General features: G+C 35.8%; 1 protein-coding gene across 1 annotated transcript; it reads right to left on the bottom strand.

Annotated features, from left to right (window-relative positions):
* LOC105168314 lies at window positions 552-13269 on the bottom strand. The gene is made up of 3 exons (XM_020696034.1): window positions 13195-13269; window positions 8627-8719; window positions 552-827 (listed from the first exon to the last, which is right to left on the bottom strand). The coding sequence occupies exons 1-3, from the start codon at window positions 13267-13269 to the stop codon at window positions 552-554; spliced, it is 444 nt and encodes a 147-aa protein (XP_020551693.1).

Raw genomic sequence — 14290 nt, 5'->3', positions numbered from 1 at the left:
AGGTCCTAATTCCAGCATTCTTGCCTGCCCCTTTGTTGCAAGTTGTAAATAATGTAAATGGCAGAGTTCATTTCCCGCGCTGTTAATCAATTATGGTTGCTGATACAGATATGCCCAAGACAAGATTTTCCTTTCTAATCAGACATGATGCCTAGATTTCTTTGTCTGATCCATCATGTGATATCAATCTGTCATAATTGAAAACAATGATAAAAGTTAAAACACTGTTAACCCCATTAGCAAAGACATGATGTAGAATGCTTGTCTTTTTTGTTTAATAGCATCTCCAGAACATGCTTAATTATCTCCTATTATGACTAATCACAATATTTTTTACATGATTATGATCAAACAGAATTCATGCCACAAAAGAGGAAAAACATATGAAAGCTGGAACTTCAGACAGGACCTCTCTTTAAATGACTCCAAGATTGTATACTTACATGTAGAAGACTAAATATACGGTTAAAAGGACAGAAATATGCCATAAATCGATCACAGAAGATGAATACTACAATCAAGAACGAAAATATATAATATTTATGTTGTTATTACTGAGCATCGGCTGCACTATTCTGCGTAAGCATATTGGAAATCTGAGTAACTTTAGATTGTGAGTGGTGGCAGGCAGTGGAGCCAATGCTTTTAGCGCGGTGGAGGGAGGTGGCTTGATGCAAGCGGCAGCGAAACGAGCCGGCATGGGTGGTGGGAGAGCATAGGCAGCTGTGCTTAGGTGAGATGAGTGGTGCCTCATGGGATGGACGCTCCACCTTCAAGTCTTTGCTGATGATCATTGCCTCAGTTTCCATTGTCTTTTTCTTTCTGTCCTGAAATTATCAAACATCAATCTTATGATTCATGACAACAGAATTATAACTTGCAAGAAAGGGAAAAAAATAAAAGCAAAAAGACTAATCAAAATTTAATAGTTCCAAGAACTTGAAATAAGCTGAATGACTGATTCTGGCTTATACCTCTTGGAGGGTGGTGTTGGAGGTAGAAAAATGAAGCAACTACTATTTGGAGAGGTTTGGCTCTGCTTAAATAATGATTGGGGTGGGGTGGGGTGGGGTGGGGGTGGGGGTTAGGGGGTGTTTGGGTGAAGATAAGGATTGAAAAATCCTCGATAATATTTTGATATCATATATTGGCATCACATGAATATATAATCGACGCCTGTCTTTTTCTAAAATCAAAATTTATAATTAAATCAATTATGTGGCTTGCGATGTAATTATTATCCCATTGTATGAGTTATTGTTCACTTTGAATTTGTGAGTCTCAACTCTCAAGGATTTTGTACTAAAGAGGCATTTCGTTGGCAAGAGTAGTACTTGGGACTTATATACCATCAGATTTCTCGTTTGTAACCTATAATTGACACTTGTCTTTTTGAAATCAAAGTATATAATTAAATCAAACTATGTGGCTTGAAATTTAATTATTGCCCTGTTACATGAATTATTATTCGTTTTGGTTCTGTGTGAATCTTAACTCTCAAAGTTTTTATACTTCAAAAGGCGTTTCTCTGGGATGAGTAGTAATTTGGACTTATAAAATATTCAAACTCCTTTTTTGTAACTAATGTGGGATAATACTTCACTATGGGACTGATTGGGTTAAGACCTCCTTCCCTATGAGGCGCATTTTTAAGACGAAATCGTGAAACTAACATAAATCAAAACGAATAATATCTCGTACTAGAAAGCACCAATCTAATTACAAGTGCATCAAAATTGTAATTTAGATCTAAAAAAGTATAGTAATTCAACCCTTCATCCAAAATAAAGATGGATGATGGGAAATGGATTATTAGGTAGGTTGATTATGTTCAAGTTGGGCTAAATGTATATTATTATTTTTTTAGGGATATATCATATTCTAATCTTCTATATATCTTTTCTTATCACGGGATTGATAATTTAGTCTGCGTTAATGTCCCACCACAAAGAAATTATCACTTTATGTAATTCTAAATCTTGATTGAGATCTCAATACAAATCCCATTTGGATCTTTCGCTTTTTCTTTTGAATTTTGATATTATCAGTACCCCAAAAAAAAAAAAAAAATGTTGAAACATTTGTGACAATCAATAGACACACTAGGAAAAATTAAATTAAATTTTTATAGGACAAGGTGAATTTATTAAATTAGGTTAAAAATATCAAAATAATATTATAATTTTTACTTGTATACTTCATTTTATAAAATTACTATTCAACTAAAATATTCTATTGGACTGCCATGTATTATATTCTTAAATTTCCATGAAAAAATCAGTCTAAAGAATTAAAGTGGCAAAAAGAATAAATATTAAGGATTAGAAGATCAAAGATAAAATATTGGGGTTAAAATAATACAAAACTAAAATTATAAGGATGATGTCTACAATATTAAGAAATTCACGGATACGTTTCAAGTGGAACTAAAATCTCTTTCGAAATTTTCCCTAATAATAACATGCAAATAGTACCACGAGTAGGAATGACAATGGGGTGAATGTTGTCCAACTCGAGATCCATTTCTTTTATTTTGTTTTGTAAGACATAAAATCCATTCCAACCCGACTTCGGACCTGAATAGTTTAGGCCAAAAAATTCGATTTAATTTTTTTATTTTCTTTAGTTAACAAGTATCATATTCTAAAATAATAAATTATTATTTATAAATACTTAATAAGTAATTAATATTATGTTAAGAATATAATTTAATGTGCAAAGTATAAATTAAATAAAAGATAAAAAAAATTAATGGAGAAGACCCGAAACCTGACCATAAACCCAACCCATTCTACAAAATAAAAGCCCAAAGCATTTATGATGGCTCCCTATAATGGGTCCAAGGAATCACAGCATAGCGTTTCTGGCCCATATATTGCATTGTGGCCCACTCAATTCAGCAATTAATATTCAATAATGCGGGAAAAAGAATAAAAAACATAAAAAGAAGAGTAAAATATGAAAATTGATACCAGTTGTGACTCCTTGGTGCTCCATTACGTAAGATATTATTCGTTCTAATTTCGTATGAATCTAATGATTTTGTCTTAAAAAATCATTTCGCTAGAGAGATGAGGTTTTAGAGTTCATTAACCACTCAAACTCCTCATCATCGACCGATGTGGGCGCTTTGCCTTGGAGTTTATAGGCCTTGGAGAAATACATAATGATCCCACAAATGATGCTTAATGATGCAGCTTGCAAATCGATCGATGCCCTATTGCGCAACATATTGTTCGTTTTAGTTTTATATCAACCTAACAAATTTGTCATCAAAAGACGTTTTATTAGGAAGAGAAAACCTTCAAACTTATAAGTCACTCAAGCTGCTCGTTTGTAATTAATATGATATGCTTAAAGTAAATTTTAAAAAAGGAAGCCAGGGGGGGGAGGGGATGAGAAGGTAAAAACATGGAATTGAGTATTTATTTCTCTAATTATTTATGTTTTTTCTTCGTACTTATATGTTAATGGGTCTGGGGCAGGCAATGGGCTGGACCCATTTCATAATGTTGTTTCTTAATTTCTGAAGTAATTACACGGACGTGTCACTTTGTAATTTATTTTTGCTTTTAATGGAATAATAAATACTACACAATAATACACATATATTCATCCAACTTTTGCATTTAAAGCGCACTGCTCAAATTTCAAAAATAATCATACGCTTCTACTTCCCCCGCCTGCCTCAAACTTCTTTTATTCCATCTTCATACTTTATGTTGATATTTTATATACGCGCAGTCTATACAATGTTAGTTATAAATAATGAGTTTGAATGATTTATAAGTTCTAAATCCTTCTTGTTTTCATGATATGTTTTTTTATGATAAAATTAAAGCGGCTAATATCTCATCAAATAATGAAATATCGATCGAATCGTAAATCACATTTATGAATCGCACGTTGATATGTGTGATTGAAGATTCTCAGTGCTTGCGGATTACTTCTTCCCTGTTTTGTATAAAGGAGAGGAAAATGTTTTGCTATGACAGGACAATAACTTGAAAAGTTATGACCAAATTGGTAACTAAAAAGCTTATACATATGTGATGAGATTGATGAAGTAAATACTACTAAAGAATTAAATCAAAGCTAAAATTTTTGAATTTTTGAATAATTTGAATTATATTTTGGACTTTATTTATCTATTTAATAGAGTATTTGAAAGATTTTTATTATTTTGGCAATTATTTCATATTGGTTGTAGATGAGAAGTTTTCAGTGGTTTATATGTCCCAAGGACGTCTCCTTTCTAAAACGGCGTTTTTCAAGATAAAATGTGAGACTCGTATGAAGTCAGAAAAGACAATACCTAGCAAAATAGAGCATCAATCGAATTGCAAGCTATATCATTTTATGATATAAGTCGTCATTTATAAACATCATTAAAACAAATGCTCAATTCGGAATTATATAGAGGAAGGTCCGATATTTGAACGTTTAACTAAGTGGTGGTTGAGCTGGCAAGGGCGTGTGTCAGGCGACTAGTTGTCGGATTGATTTGTGTACTAACACACACGGTACCCTCATTGTATACATAATTCTCCCGTCCATAAATATATTGCAAAGTCTCTCCCTTTCCTCACATTCTATGATTTGTATCGGTGTATAAACCTGTTAATGAGCAGACAAATATAATACTTGAGACTCAAATCCATTACTTATTACGTTATATTCAAATTTGAACCAATTATTTTTACGTCAAACTCAAATTTAGACATATATCTAATGATATATCTCAAATTTGGGATAATCAATTTATTTGTTCAACTACCAATAGAACGACTACGTACGACCACGATCACGACCACAACCATAACCATACTCGAGGGGCAAAGCCCAGTTGATCTCCTCCACCCCACCACCCTCAAGATCCAATATGATAGACAAGTACTTGGATTAAATGAAATAGGCAAAGAGTACCACCCCCGAATTTAAAAGGACCTACAACTGCATGCCTATTTTCATAATTAGTGTGCTTATTTATTCAACCAAACAAGCCCTTCCATCCCATGTGCTCCTATATACATATATATATATATATATATTCACTTACACAAAAATATTATTTATTATAAATATATGTATGTAACTGTTGCAACCTCATTGTATGGATGTAATGATAATGGTCGGGGGCGGGACCATTGTGACGTTGTTGGAGACTTCCGTCAGTGCGTACAACATATGATCCCATGCTTACGTTTCTGATATATTGCATTTATTTATGTAACTACTCCAACCTTGTTACTATTTTTTGCTACCCGAATTTAATTTCCACCACTTCTAACATGCACCATACACATATTTAGATATATATAATTACATTAATTAATTTTAACCAAGAAAGTTATAGTTCTAATACAATATGGATGTTAATTTGTTTGTACTTATAATGTTACATTAATATTTGGGCTTTTATTTATTTTAATATATCAAATTCCACTGACGTATGGATATTTGTCTCACTCTATACGAGTAATTATCTCACTCTACACGAATCATTGATTGTAATTTTATTTACAATCATAGTAATTTATTGATCGAGTCGATGTAATGCTGAAAATATGTACCTTTTGTTTTGTAACTATACACTTTTGGTGTTTTAATTTTTATTTTATTAAGGTTGCAAAATAGTCTTACACCTTTATGAATTTTCCACTTTATGGACAGATTTGACGGAAAAATTTAAAATCAGCCAAAAAGTAAATGCAAGTGCTGGTTAAAATTTGGGTCTTCTCCTTATTACTTGTTTTTGGTTGACATGTCATCTAGAGGTTTATGTTCTAAAAAAAAGTGATGTGGCATAAGTTGTCATATCAAACCTGCCGATATGGAATTGGAGGAAAATATTCTACAACGATTTTAAATTTTTCGATCGAATAATTTTTTTTAAATTAAAAAAATTAAAAAAAATACGTGACTATTTTACAACTTTAAAAAAAATAATAAAAAGGTTAAAACGCCAAAAGATACTAATCACGTGACTAAAACTGCATTGCCTATATTATATAGTTTTTTTTAATAAGATCATGGGTTAAAGACAATAGAGAGCTAATATTAAAAGAGGGATACGTTAGAAATTTCACATTTGACGCACCAAGTTGGTTTCATAATTTTCTGGGATTGTAAGGATATTTTAAGAATTTTACATTTGGCACAACAAATTAATTGTTCTAGGGAGCTTAGACGACTTATCATAATAGTACAGATAAATAATTGATTGTAATTATATATTGCATGATTACATGAAATTCAAATACATTAGTTAAATAAATCATAAATTTTTTGATATAAATATATATATATATAATAAAATGCTGATATCATTGTCTGAAATATCTATAATTATTATATTACAATTCATTTGGGTTAATTACAAAAAAAAATATTTTTTTTTCTATATTATAAATGACCACAATTTAAGAATCATTATTGATAATACCAAAAATGGTTGCTCAAGGGAAAACTTTAAAGAGACTACGTACTCTATCTTTCTTTTCTCTTTTAGGAGTTTTCAGCTCTTTGTTTCTCCAGTTTGCTCTAGACAAATTTTTATGAGCTATTTATAGGAGGACTTCGGGGAACAACTTGTACATAAATCTTTAGGAGATATGCCTGCAATGATTACATGCACAGATTTTCTCAACTTGCTTACAAAGGTCGTAGTCAATTTTGCGCCTACAGATAGTAGGCACCTTCTATGGGATCGCCTGTGTTAGGAATTCTTATGTATATTCTCTTTGGCCATCGTAGATTCCTTCACGATTCTACCTCGTATGACTTTTCTTTGTGGCCTTCTAGTGGTTTCACCTCATAGGTTACTTCCTTGTAACATCCAGATAGTTTAACATCATAGGTGGCTTCCTCCTAGCTTCCTAACCGCTTTTTCCTCATAGAAGACTTCCTCATAGCCCCTTGGTTATCTTACCTCGTAGGAGACTTCCTCGTAGCCTCTTGGTAGTTTTACCTCATAGGAGTCTTCCTCATAGGCTATTTCTCAAAGAATCTTCTATATTCGTGGTCGGCAATAATATTTTATCATAATAGAAGTACCACAGTTTTTGTCTCAACTAAGTATTTTGGTCAATATAAAAACTAAGTGTTTTAAATTTTTTGCGGCCTCTTAAATAAGATTTCAAATTTTTTTTTCTCTCTCTCTCTTCATAATTACTTGTTCATCTTACCTTGGTACCTTTTGCATGATACGTGCCTTTCAACTTTTACTCAAGAGGTCCTTTCACTTTTCCAAGGCTGACATTTCACACTTTTTGGGATGATTCCCCTTCTTCATGAATAGGGGTGTTCATCTTTACTTGTTTATTCATCATTTTCAGCCATGACTTTTTCTTCATTAATCGAAAACACCATTTTCATCATTTTTTGCAAGCCACTTACGCTTATTCTCTTCTTTTCCTTAAAGGTACTCTTCATTTTAGCGTTTTTGAAAATGCAGTATGTCTGTTTTTTCTTTTATTTCTTTATAAAGATGTAGTTTGATGGATGTAGGATCCTCTCCCACCGATTAGGAGTGGACTTCTTCTGATTCCTCAATGCCTCCATCTCCCCTTCGCTGCACTAAAAAAAACTTCCCCAGAAAATTAGAGGAAAGATGCCTAGGCGAACCAGGGCGTCTGGGTTTGGGGAACTAGCTCCTCCTACTAAGATATCTTTTGAGTCTATTTTCATCATTTCGAATCTCGTATTCACCATCTCCCAGAAATCTATCGCAAAGCTAATATTTGAGATTTCCTTACCTGAAGGTTATGTATCTATGGTCTCGTTACCTTCTCAGCAAGCTAACCATCCTCTTCCTGATTGTCTTATAGTGTATGCTTCTCAATGTTTGGTAGGTCTTAGATTTCTCTTACCTGATTTTGTGGTCAAGCTCTTTAATTTTTTGGGAATTCCACCTAGCCAATTTCTTCTTAACTCTTATAGGTTGATTATCGGTTTTCTGTTATACCACTTTGAAGTTTCCATAGAAAATCTTTTGGGCATGTTTACTCCTAAACTGGCTTAGGGGGATTGTTTTTTCTATTTTTCTCCTCATTTTGGTCTGACTTTTATATAAGATAAACCATTTTCATATGGGCTTGGAAGTCTCATTTCATTTTTATTAAGAAAGTTGAGTGCGGGTCCCTGTCGCTTGGGTTTCTTCTTTAAACGAGCTTTCTCCTATCAATTTAGACCTTGTTAAGGGGAGAGTTAAGACAGTCGGGCTCTTAGATAATGGTTTCAAGGCTAAGGATTTTTTGGATACCGAACTTTTTTCCTTAGCCGATTTACATCCAGTGTCACATCCCTTACTTGATCCTAACGACTATTTTACTAGGTTCCATAAACATCTTACTTTAGTATTTCGTATTTCCCCTTTTTATTTAATTGTATGATTTTCCAAATCTTTGCAGAAATCATGATGAACCGAGCTGATGTTCGAAAATTTCTACCAGAGGGGGTCCCATCAATTCCTTCCAGTTCTACCAGTACAAGATCCCCGTTTGCCACTCCGTCTGACATCCCTACGTCAGCTTATCCCAGATCGTCATCCCCCTTCCTTTAGTACCATATTTGTCCCCCTCACCTTAGGAGACACATGTCATTAAAGTCGAGACTTCCCCTGAACCTGAAGAAGTGCTTGAGCATTTGATGCAGGACTCTCAGTTACCATCTTCTCCCTCCACTTCCCCAGTCGCACCCCCTGTTGAGCACCTCCATCCTATCAAAAAAACGAGCCCGTATTAACAAATTTCCCTAGGAGGGCTCATCTACGATGTCCTTTCCCGCTCCTATTATAACTCCTCATTTCGACCCTCCATCTGGCTTTTTCAATATGACAAGGGCGGTCAATCGAGATGATGTGGATACTTTATCCTCTCGCTCTACACCCCGGATGGGTCATCTGCTACTTTCTCATCCATCACCTGTGAGTATGCTAGATAGTTTCTTATCTTCTTGTTTTTGTGATTTGATTTTGTGTTCGTTTTACTTGTGTGATTGTTTAGGTTCCTGCGATTGTCAAAGCCATGGTAGAAAAGAGATAACTATGAAACTTATGGAGTCACTGAGGAGTGAGCTTCTAGAGGTACGATCTCAGGCCCGAGTTTTTAAGAAGCGCTCAAAGGAGGGAGAGATTGGTCCGGAAGAGATCGAGGGAAAGTTTCAGCAAGAGATAGCTATCCTTTAATAGCAATTTGCTAAGAAAGAAAGTTGTGTGCCTTTGATGTCTGTGGAGAATGATGTCTTAAAGACGACAGCTACAAAAGCTTATTCCAGGGGAATGGAAGAGAGGTTCACGAGCGGCCAATTTTCCGCTATATCTCTATACAAAACTTCCTAAGAATATACTGATGTCGTTCTACAGCAAGGCTCTACTTTTTATCTAGATGGTTTCATGACCTGCTTTGATCAATTTAAAAATTTGGACAACCTCCCAATCGACTTTAATTTCAACTTCCTAAATGTGAGGGCAGATGACTTTGGACGCATTGATGGGGAGGGCATTTCAGGGGGTTAGTTTGTTTGGCTTGAGTATTTTGTTAGCACATATACATGCTTCTTTTGACTCAGTACATCAGCTAGTACCTTTATTTACTTAGCGCATTAGGTGGCGCTTTTATTTACTTAGCGCATTATATAGCACTTCTTTTGACTTAGCGCATTATGTAGGATTTTTATTTTTTTCCTTTAGCACTTGATGGTGCATCTTTTGATCTAGTGCTTCAACCAGACAGTGTATATTTATTTTAGCACTTTGTAGCCTATATCCTATCTTTTGTCTGTGTAATATTTCCTCCACTTTTACTTGATGTATTCTAGCGCGGCGTCATAGGACTTTATTTCTCTGGGAAATGTTTGAGGTACAAGGCAAAAGTCTGTAACAATAAAACTTCTTTAAGTTCCCTGCATTCCCACGTGCGTGGGATTTCTTCTCTTGTAAGTGTCATTAGTTTGTAGGTTTCTTTTCTATGTATGACTTTGATTTAATAGGGCCCTTCCCATCTTAGATCTAGTTTTGCAGTCATCTTCTAAACGTCAACTTTTCTGAACTAAGTCCCCTATTTGAAAAGTTCTTTCTTGTACCAATGAGTTGTATTGCTGAACGACTTTTTATTTATAATTCTCCATCTTTAGTTTTGCATTGATCTGTGAAGTTTCAATCAAATCAAACCCGTAACTTCGTGCTTGCTCATTCAGTTTCTCATCATATCGAATTATCCTACCAGTTGGCTCGACGATTTCTGAGGACATGAGTGTTTTAGATCCGTATGTTAACAAAAAGGGGGTTTCACTTGTACTACTTCGAGGCATAGTTCTGTAAGCCCATAGGATTTCTAGGATTTCATGCACCCAATTAGTTTTGTCTTTACCCAGCTTGGTCTTCAAATTCTGAAGGAGAATTCTATTGGTGACTTTAGTCCGCCCTTTAGCTTTTGGATTGCCTACGGAGGTGAAAACCTGTTTAATATTCCAATGGTTACACCATTTCTAGAACTTCTCACCTTGAAATTATGTCCCATTATTCGTAGTGATCTTTCTGGGCACTCCAAATCTGCACACAACATTTTTTCAGACAAACTAGATGATCTTAGATTCGTCAATCATGGTCAGCGACTCGACTTCGACCCATTTGGTGAAATGATCTACTGCTACAACTAAAAAAATTTTTTGCCCTCTAGCAAGAGGAAAAGTCTTACGAGATCCATTCCCCAATGGTCAAAAGGCTAGGAGGGGAAAGTCCCTTCGAGTTCAACCCTAGAGACATGGTAGAGCCTTCCATGTAGCTGACATGATTCGTAATATTGGATGTACTTGTTCGCATCCATTTGTATAGTAGGGCAGAAATATCCGTTTCTCATTATTTTGACGGCCGAACTTTTTCCTCTCGAATGATTGTCATAGCTACCTTCATGTATTTCAACCATAATTTTGTCTGCTTCGTCGGGGCGTAGACACCTCTGTGCTGGATAAGTAAAGGATTTTTTAAAGAGATATCTTTTGTCAATAAAGAATCGTGCAGCTATCTTATTTACTCTGCATGCCTCGCTAGGATTCCTAAGGAGTTCGTTTGTCTCTAAGTACGTTCATATGCTTTCTATCGAGGATGTCACATGCGAATGGACAACATGAGTCATCTTGTATATTGACCCTTCAGGTCGAACCCGAAGTAGGGTAACCTGTGGGGTGTTAGTCCCTTCCATTCCACTTCTAATCCGAGCTAAAGAATCAGCTCGCATGTTTTCTTCTCGGGTAATTTGGACCAGCTCGAAAAAATAATCTTTTTGCGACTTTCCACCTTTCGTAGTAACTTAATCATTTTCTCATCCTTGGCCTCAAAACTTTTGTTTACTTGCCCCACTAGAATTTGAGAGTCACTGCAGACTTTTATCTTATGTGTTTGATTACTTAGTTCGATATTCATCCCAGCTAGCAAAGCTTCATACTTGTGCTCGTTATTGGATAACTATTATCCATGTTTTAAAGCAAAGAATATCTCATATCCTTGAGGGTTAATGAGCACCACCCACCTCATGCTCGTTTTTCTGTAATTGATCCATCTAAGTACCTATTCCATACAAGCTTTATCTCTTCAGGGTCCAAGAATGTTTATATAATAAAATCTGCCAAAGCTTGTGCCTTAATAGTTTTTCAAGACGAGAACTGGATATCATACTCATTCAGTGCGTATGACCACTTTGTCATTCTTCCTCCAGCACTATGTGTTAAACCTGTTTCAGTAGTTGGTTTGTGAATACTTTAATGGAAGGTGCCATGAAGGTCTCAACTTTCTAGCTGCGTATACGAGGGCTAAGACAATTTTTTATGTAGAATTATATTGGACCGCGGCTCCCTGAAGCATGTGGCTTGTGTAGTAGACGGGATAGTGGCTTCCATCTTTGTTCTATGTTAGTACTGCACTTGTTGAATTCTGGGACAAAGCTAGATACCAACGTTTCTCTTTTGGTAGGTTTGGTTAGGAGAGGAGGTTAGGTTGGGTAGGCTTTCAGTTCTTTGAAGGCGACTTTGCATTCCTCTATCCATTCGAAGTTCTTGGCATTTCTAAATATTTTAAAGAATGGCAATCCTTTATCTACAGCTCGTGAGATGAATCTGTTCAGCGCTGCTAGTCTACCTGTCTGCTTTTGCACTTCTTTTATGCTTGTCGGTTCCTTTCTTTGCTGTATTGCTAAAATTTTATCGAGGTTAGCCTCAATACCTCTCTACATGACCAAGAACCCAAAAAAATTTCCTCCTACTCCGAATACGCTTTTCTTTAGGTTCAATTTGAGCCCGTATTGTTCTATGAGGGACAGATTCCAAATTCGATATGTGTTGTTCCTTGTTGACGCTTTTGACAAACATATCATCTACATATACCTCCATACTTTTTCCAATTTAGAGGAAAAAACTCTATTCATCATTCTTTGATACGTAGTCTTTGCATTTTTTAATTCAAAGGGCATTATTTTGTAACAGTATAATCCTCTATCCATTAAGGAGAATGATGTCCATTAGTTTTCCAAAGCTAGGGACTGGTCTTCAGGTTGGAAAAACATTGTCTCGCTTTCTCGTATTAGCAGAATGGGTCAGCATAATAGCATCGTCAATTATGCGATCCATGAACCTTATCAAGCCAAAGAATAGGTCTCATATCACACATAGCTTTTTTGGTATCAATCGGACTTCTATCTCATCATATTGGATATTGGAAAGCTGCACTCATCTCTCTTGGTTGATACGGTGATCTTTATCTGGTTGTATCCTTGATACGCATCCAGCATAGTCAACCCCTGGCATCCAGAAGTAGATTCCACGAGTAACTTAATTCAAGGGAGCGACATAAAAATCTTTTGGGCATGCCTTATTTAAATCTTTGAAATCAACACACATCCTCCATCGCCCGTCAAGTTTGGGACTAAGACAATATTAAACACCCATTTGGGGTACATAACTTCCCGTATATGCCCTTTAGCCAGTAATGTTTGGACTTCTTCGAATATGATTTTGTTTTTGTCACTCCCAAAGTTAATATTTTTTTGTTGGACTAACCTTGCCTCGGGACTTATATTCAGGTTATGTACGACTATTTCAAAGTTTATTCTTTCTGTCCTTCTTTGCTCCCACATGAACAAACTTCTTTTTTAGGAAGTGTATCAAGTCCTCGATCTCTTTATCTGAAAGGGCAGTACCTACCTGAACTAGCTTATCATTTTCTGCTAGATTCAACGAGATGCTTCGTACGTCACACTTGGGGCTCATGCGGTCCATAGTCTTGTTAAGCCCCGCTTGTTGATTAGTTGGAGATGTACTATTTATCCTTTTAAGGCTGCTACACCGACATTCCCTGGTTTTGTTCTGACTTCCACGTACTGCTCCTGTCCCGTGATCTGTTGGAAACTTAACTTTTAGGTGATTTGTGACACCACGTCTGTGATGGCATTTAAAGTAGCTCTTCCTAATATAATGTTATAATTGGTTGGTTCGAAATCCTCTATTAGGAATCTAGCGAAGTGGGTAGTCTTTCGAGGATCTTTTCCCAACGAGATCGGTAGGGAGATTTCCCCTTTAGTTTGGATAGTGCTTCATTCAAAACCCATAAGGGTGGTGGTGTGTGGCCTTACACGTTCTAATATTATTCCCAGTTTCGACATCGTTTGGAGGAATAGTATGTTCACACAGCTCCCACTATCCACTAGGATTCATCTTACCTCTATATTGGCTACCACAATGGATATCACGACATCTTCATGAGGGAGTGTTACGCCTACCTTGTCCTCTTGATTGGTGGTATGTCTGGTGTCATCTCGTTTCAATGTACTCTTATATTTAGGTATATTTGACCTTATGTCTCTCTTCGCCTTTTGCCGGCGGACCAAGCGGGGTACCCCCGTAGTCTCCTCTTTCTATTATCCTAATTATTTTTTTGCTCGTGGTAGGTTGTCCGAGTGAGGCAATTTTTTGGGGGGGTACATCCATTCTTTTTTTCTCATGTCTCAAAATATATTTTTTTCTTATTTTTCATTTTCTCCAAGTGTCCCATCTGCTTGAGTATTTCCAACTCTTTTCTCAAGCGTCAGTATTCTTCAGTGGTGTGTCCCCAATCTTGGTGGAAGTTGCAATATCAGAACGATCTCAATGTTTCCTCATTATCCCTCATCTTCACAGGCCACCTTATCAGCTCGCTTCCATTTTTGGCGACTAGGATCTGAGTCCTAGTAAGGTTTTGAAGAGAGTAAAACTGTTCCCTTTTGAATCTCCTAACGTTTTTTAAATTTTCAAGATTCTTCTA

This window comes from Sesamum indicum, linkage group LG8, assembly GCF_000512975.1.
Source record: "Sesamum indicum cultivar Zhongzhi No. 13 linkage group LG8, S_indicum_v1.0, whole genome shotgun sequence".
Taxonomy (NCBI): Eukaryota; Viridiplantae; Streptophyta; class Magnoliopsida; order Lamiales; family Pedaliaceae; genus Sesamum; species Sesamum indicum.
Note: the sequence above shows the minus strand (reverse complement) of the source record. Positions and strands in the feature narration are given on the sequence as shown.

Coding starts and splice junctions, on each gene's coding strand:
- LOC105168314 (XM_020696034.1), bottom strand. CDS start 13,269: ATGGACCGCATGAGCCCCAAGTGTGACGTACGAAGCATCTCGTTGAAT. Junction 8,720..13,194: donor AAAATGATAAGCTAGTTCAG/GTAGGTACTGCC, acceptor TTTTTTTGATAG/GATGGAGGTGCTCAACAGGG. Junction 828..8,626: donor ATGCTCAAGCACTTCTTCAG/GTTCAGGGGAAG, acceptor TGATAATTTCAG/GACAGAAAGAAAAAGACAAT.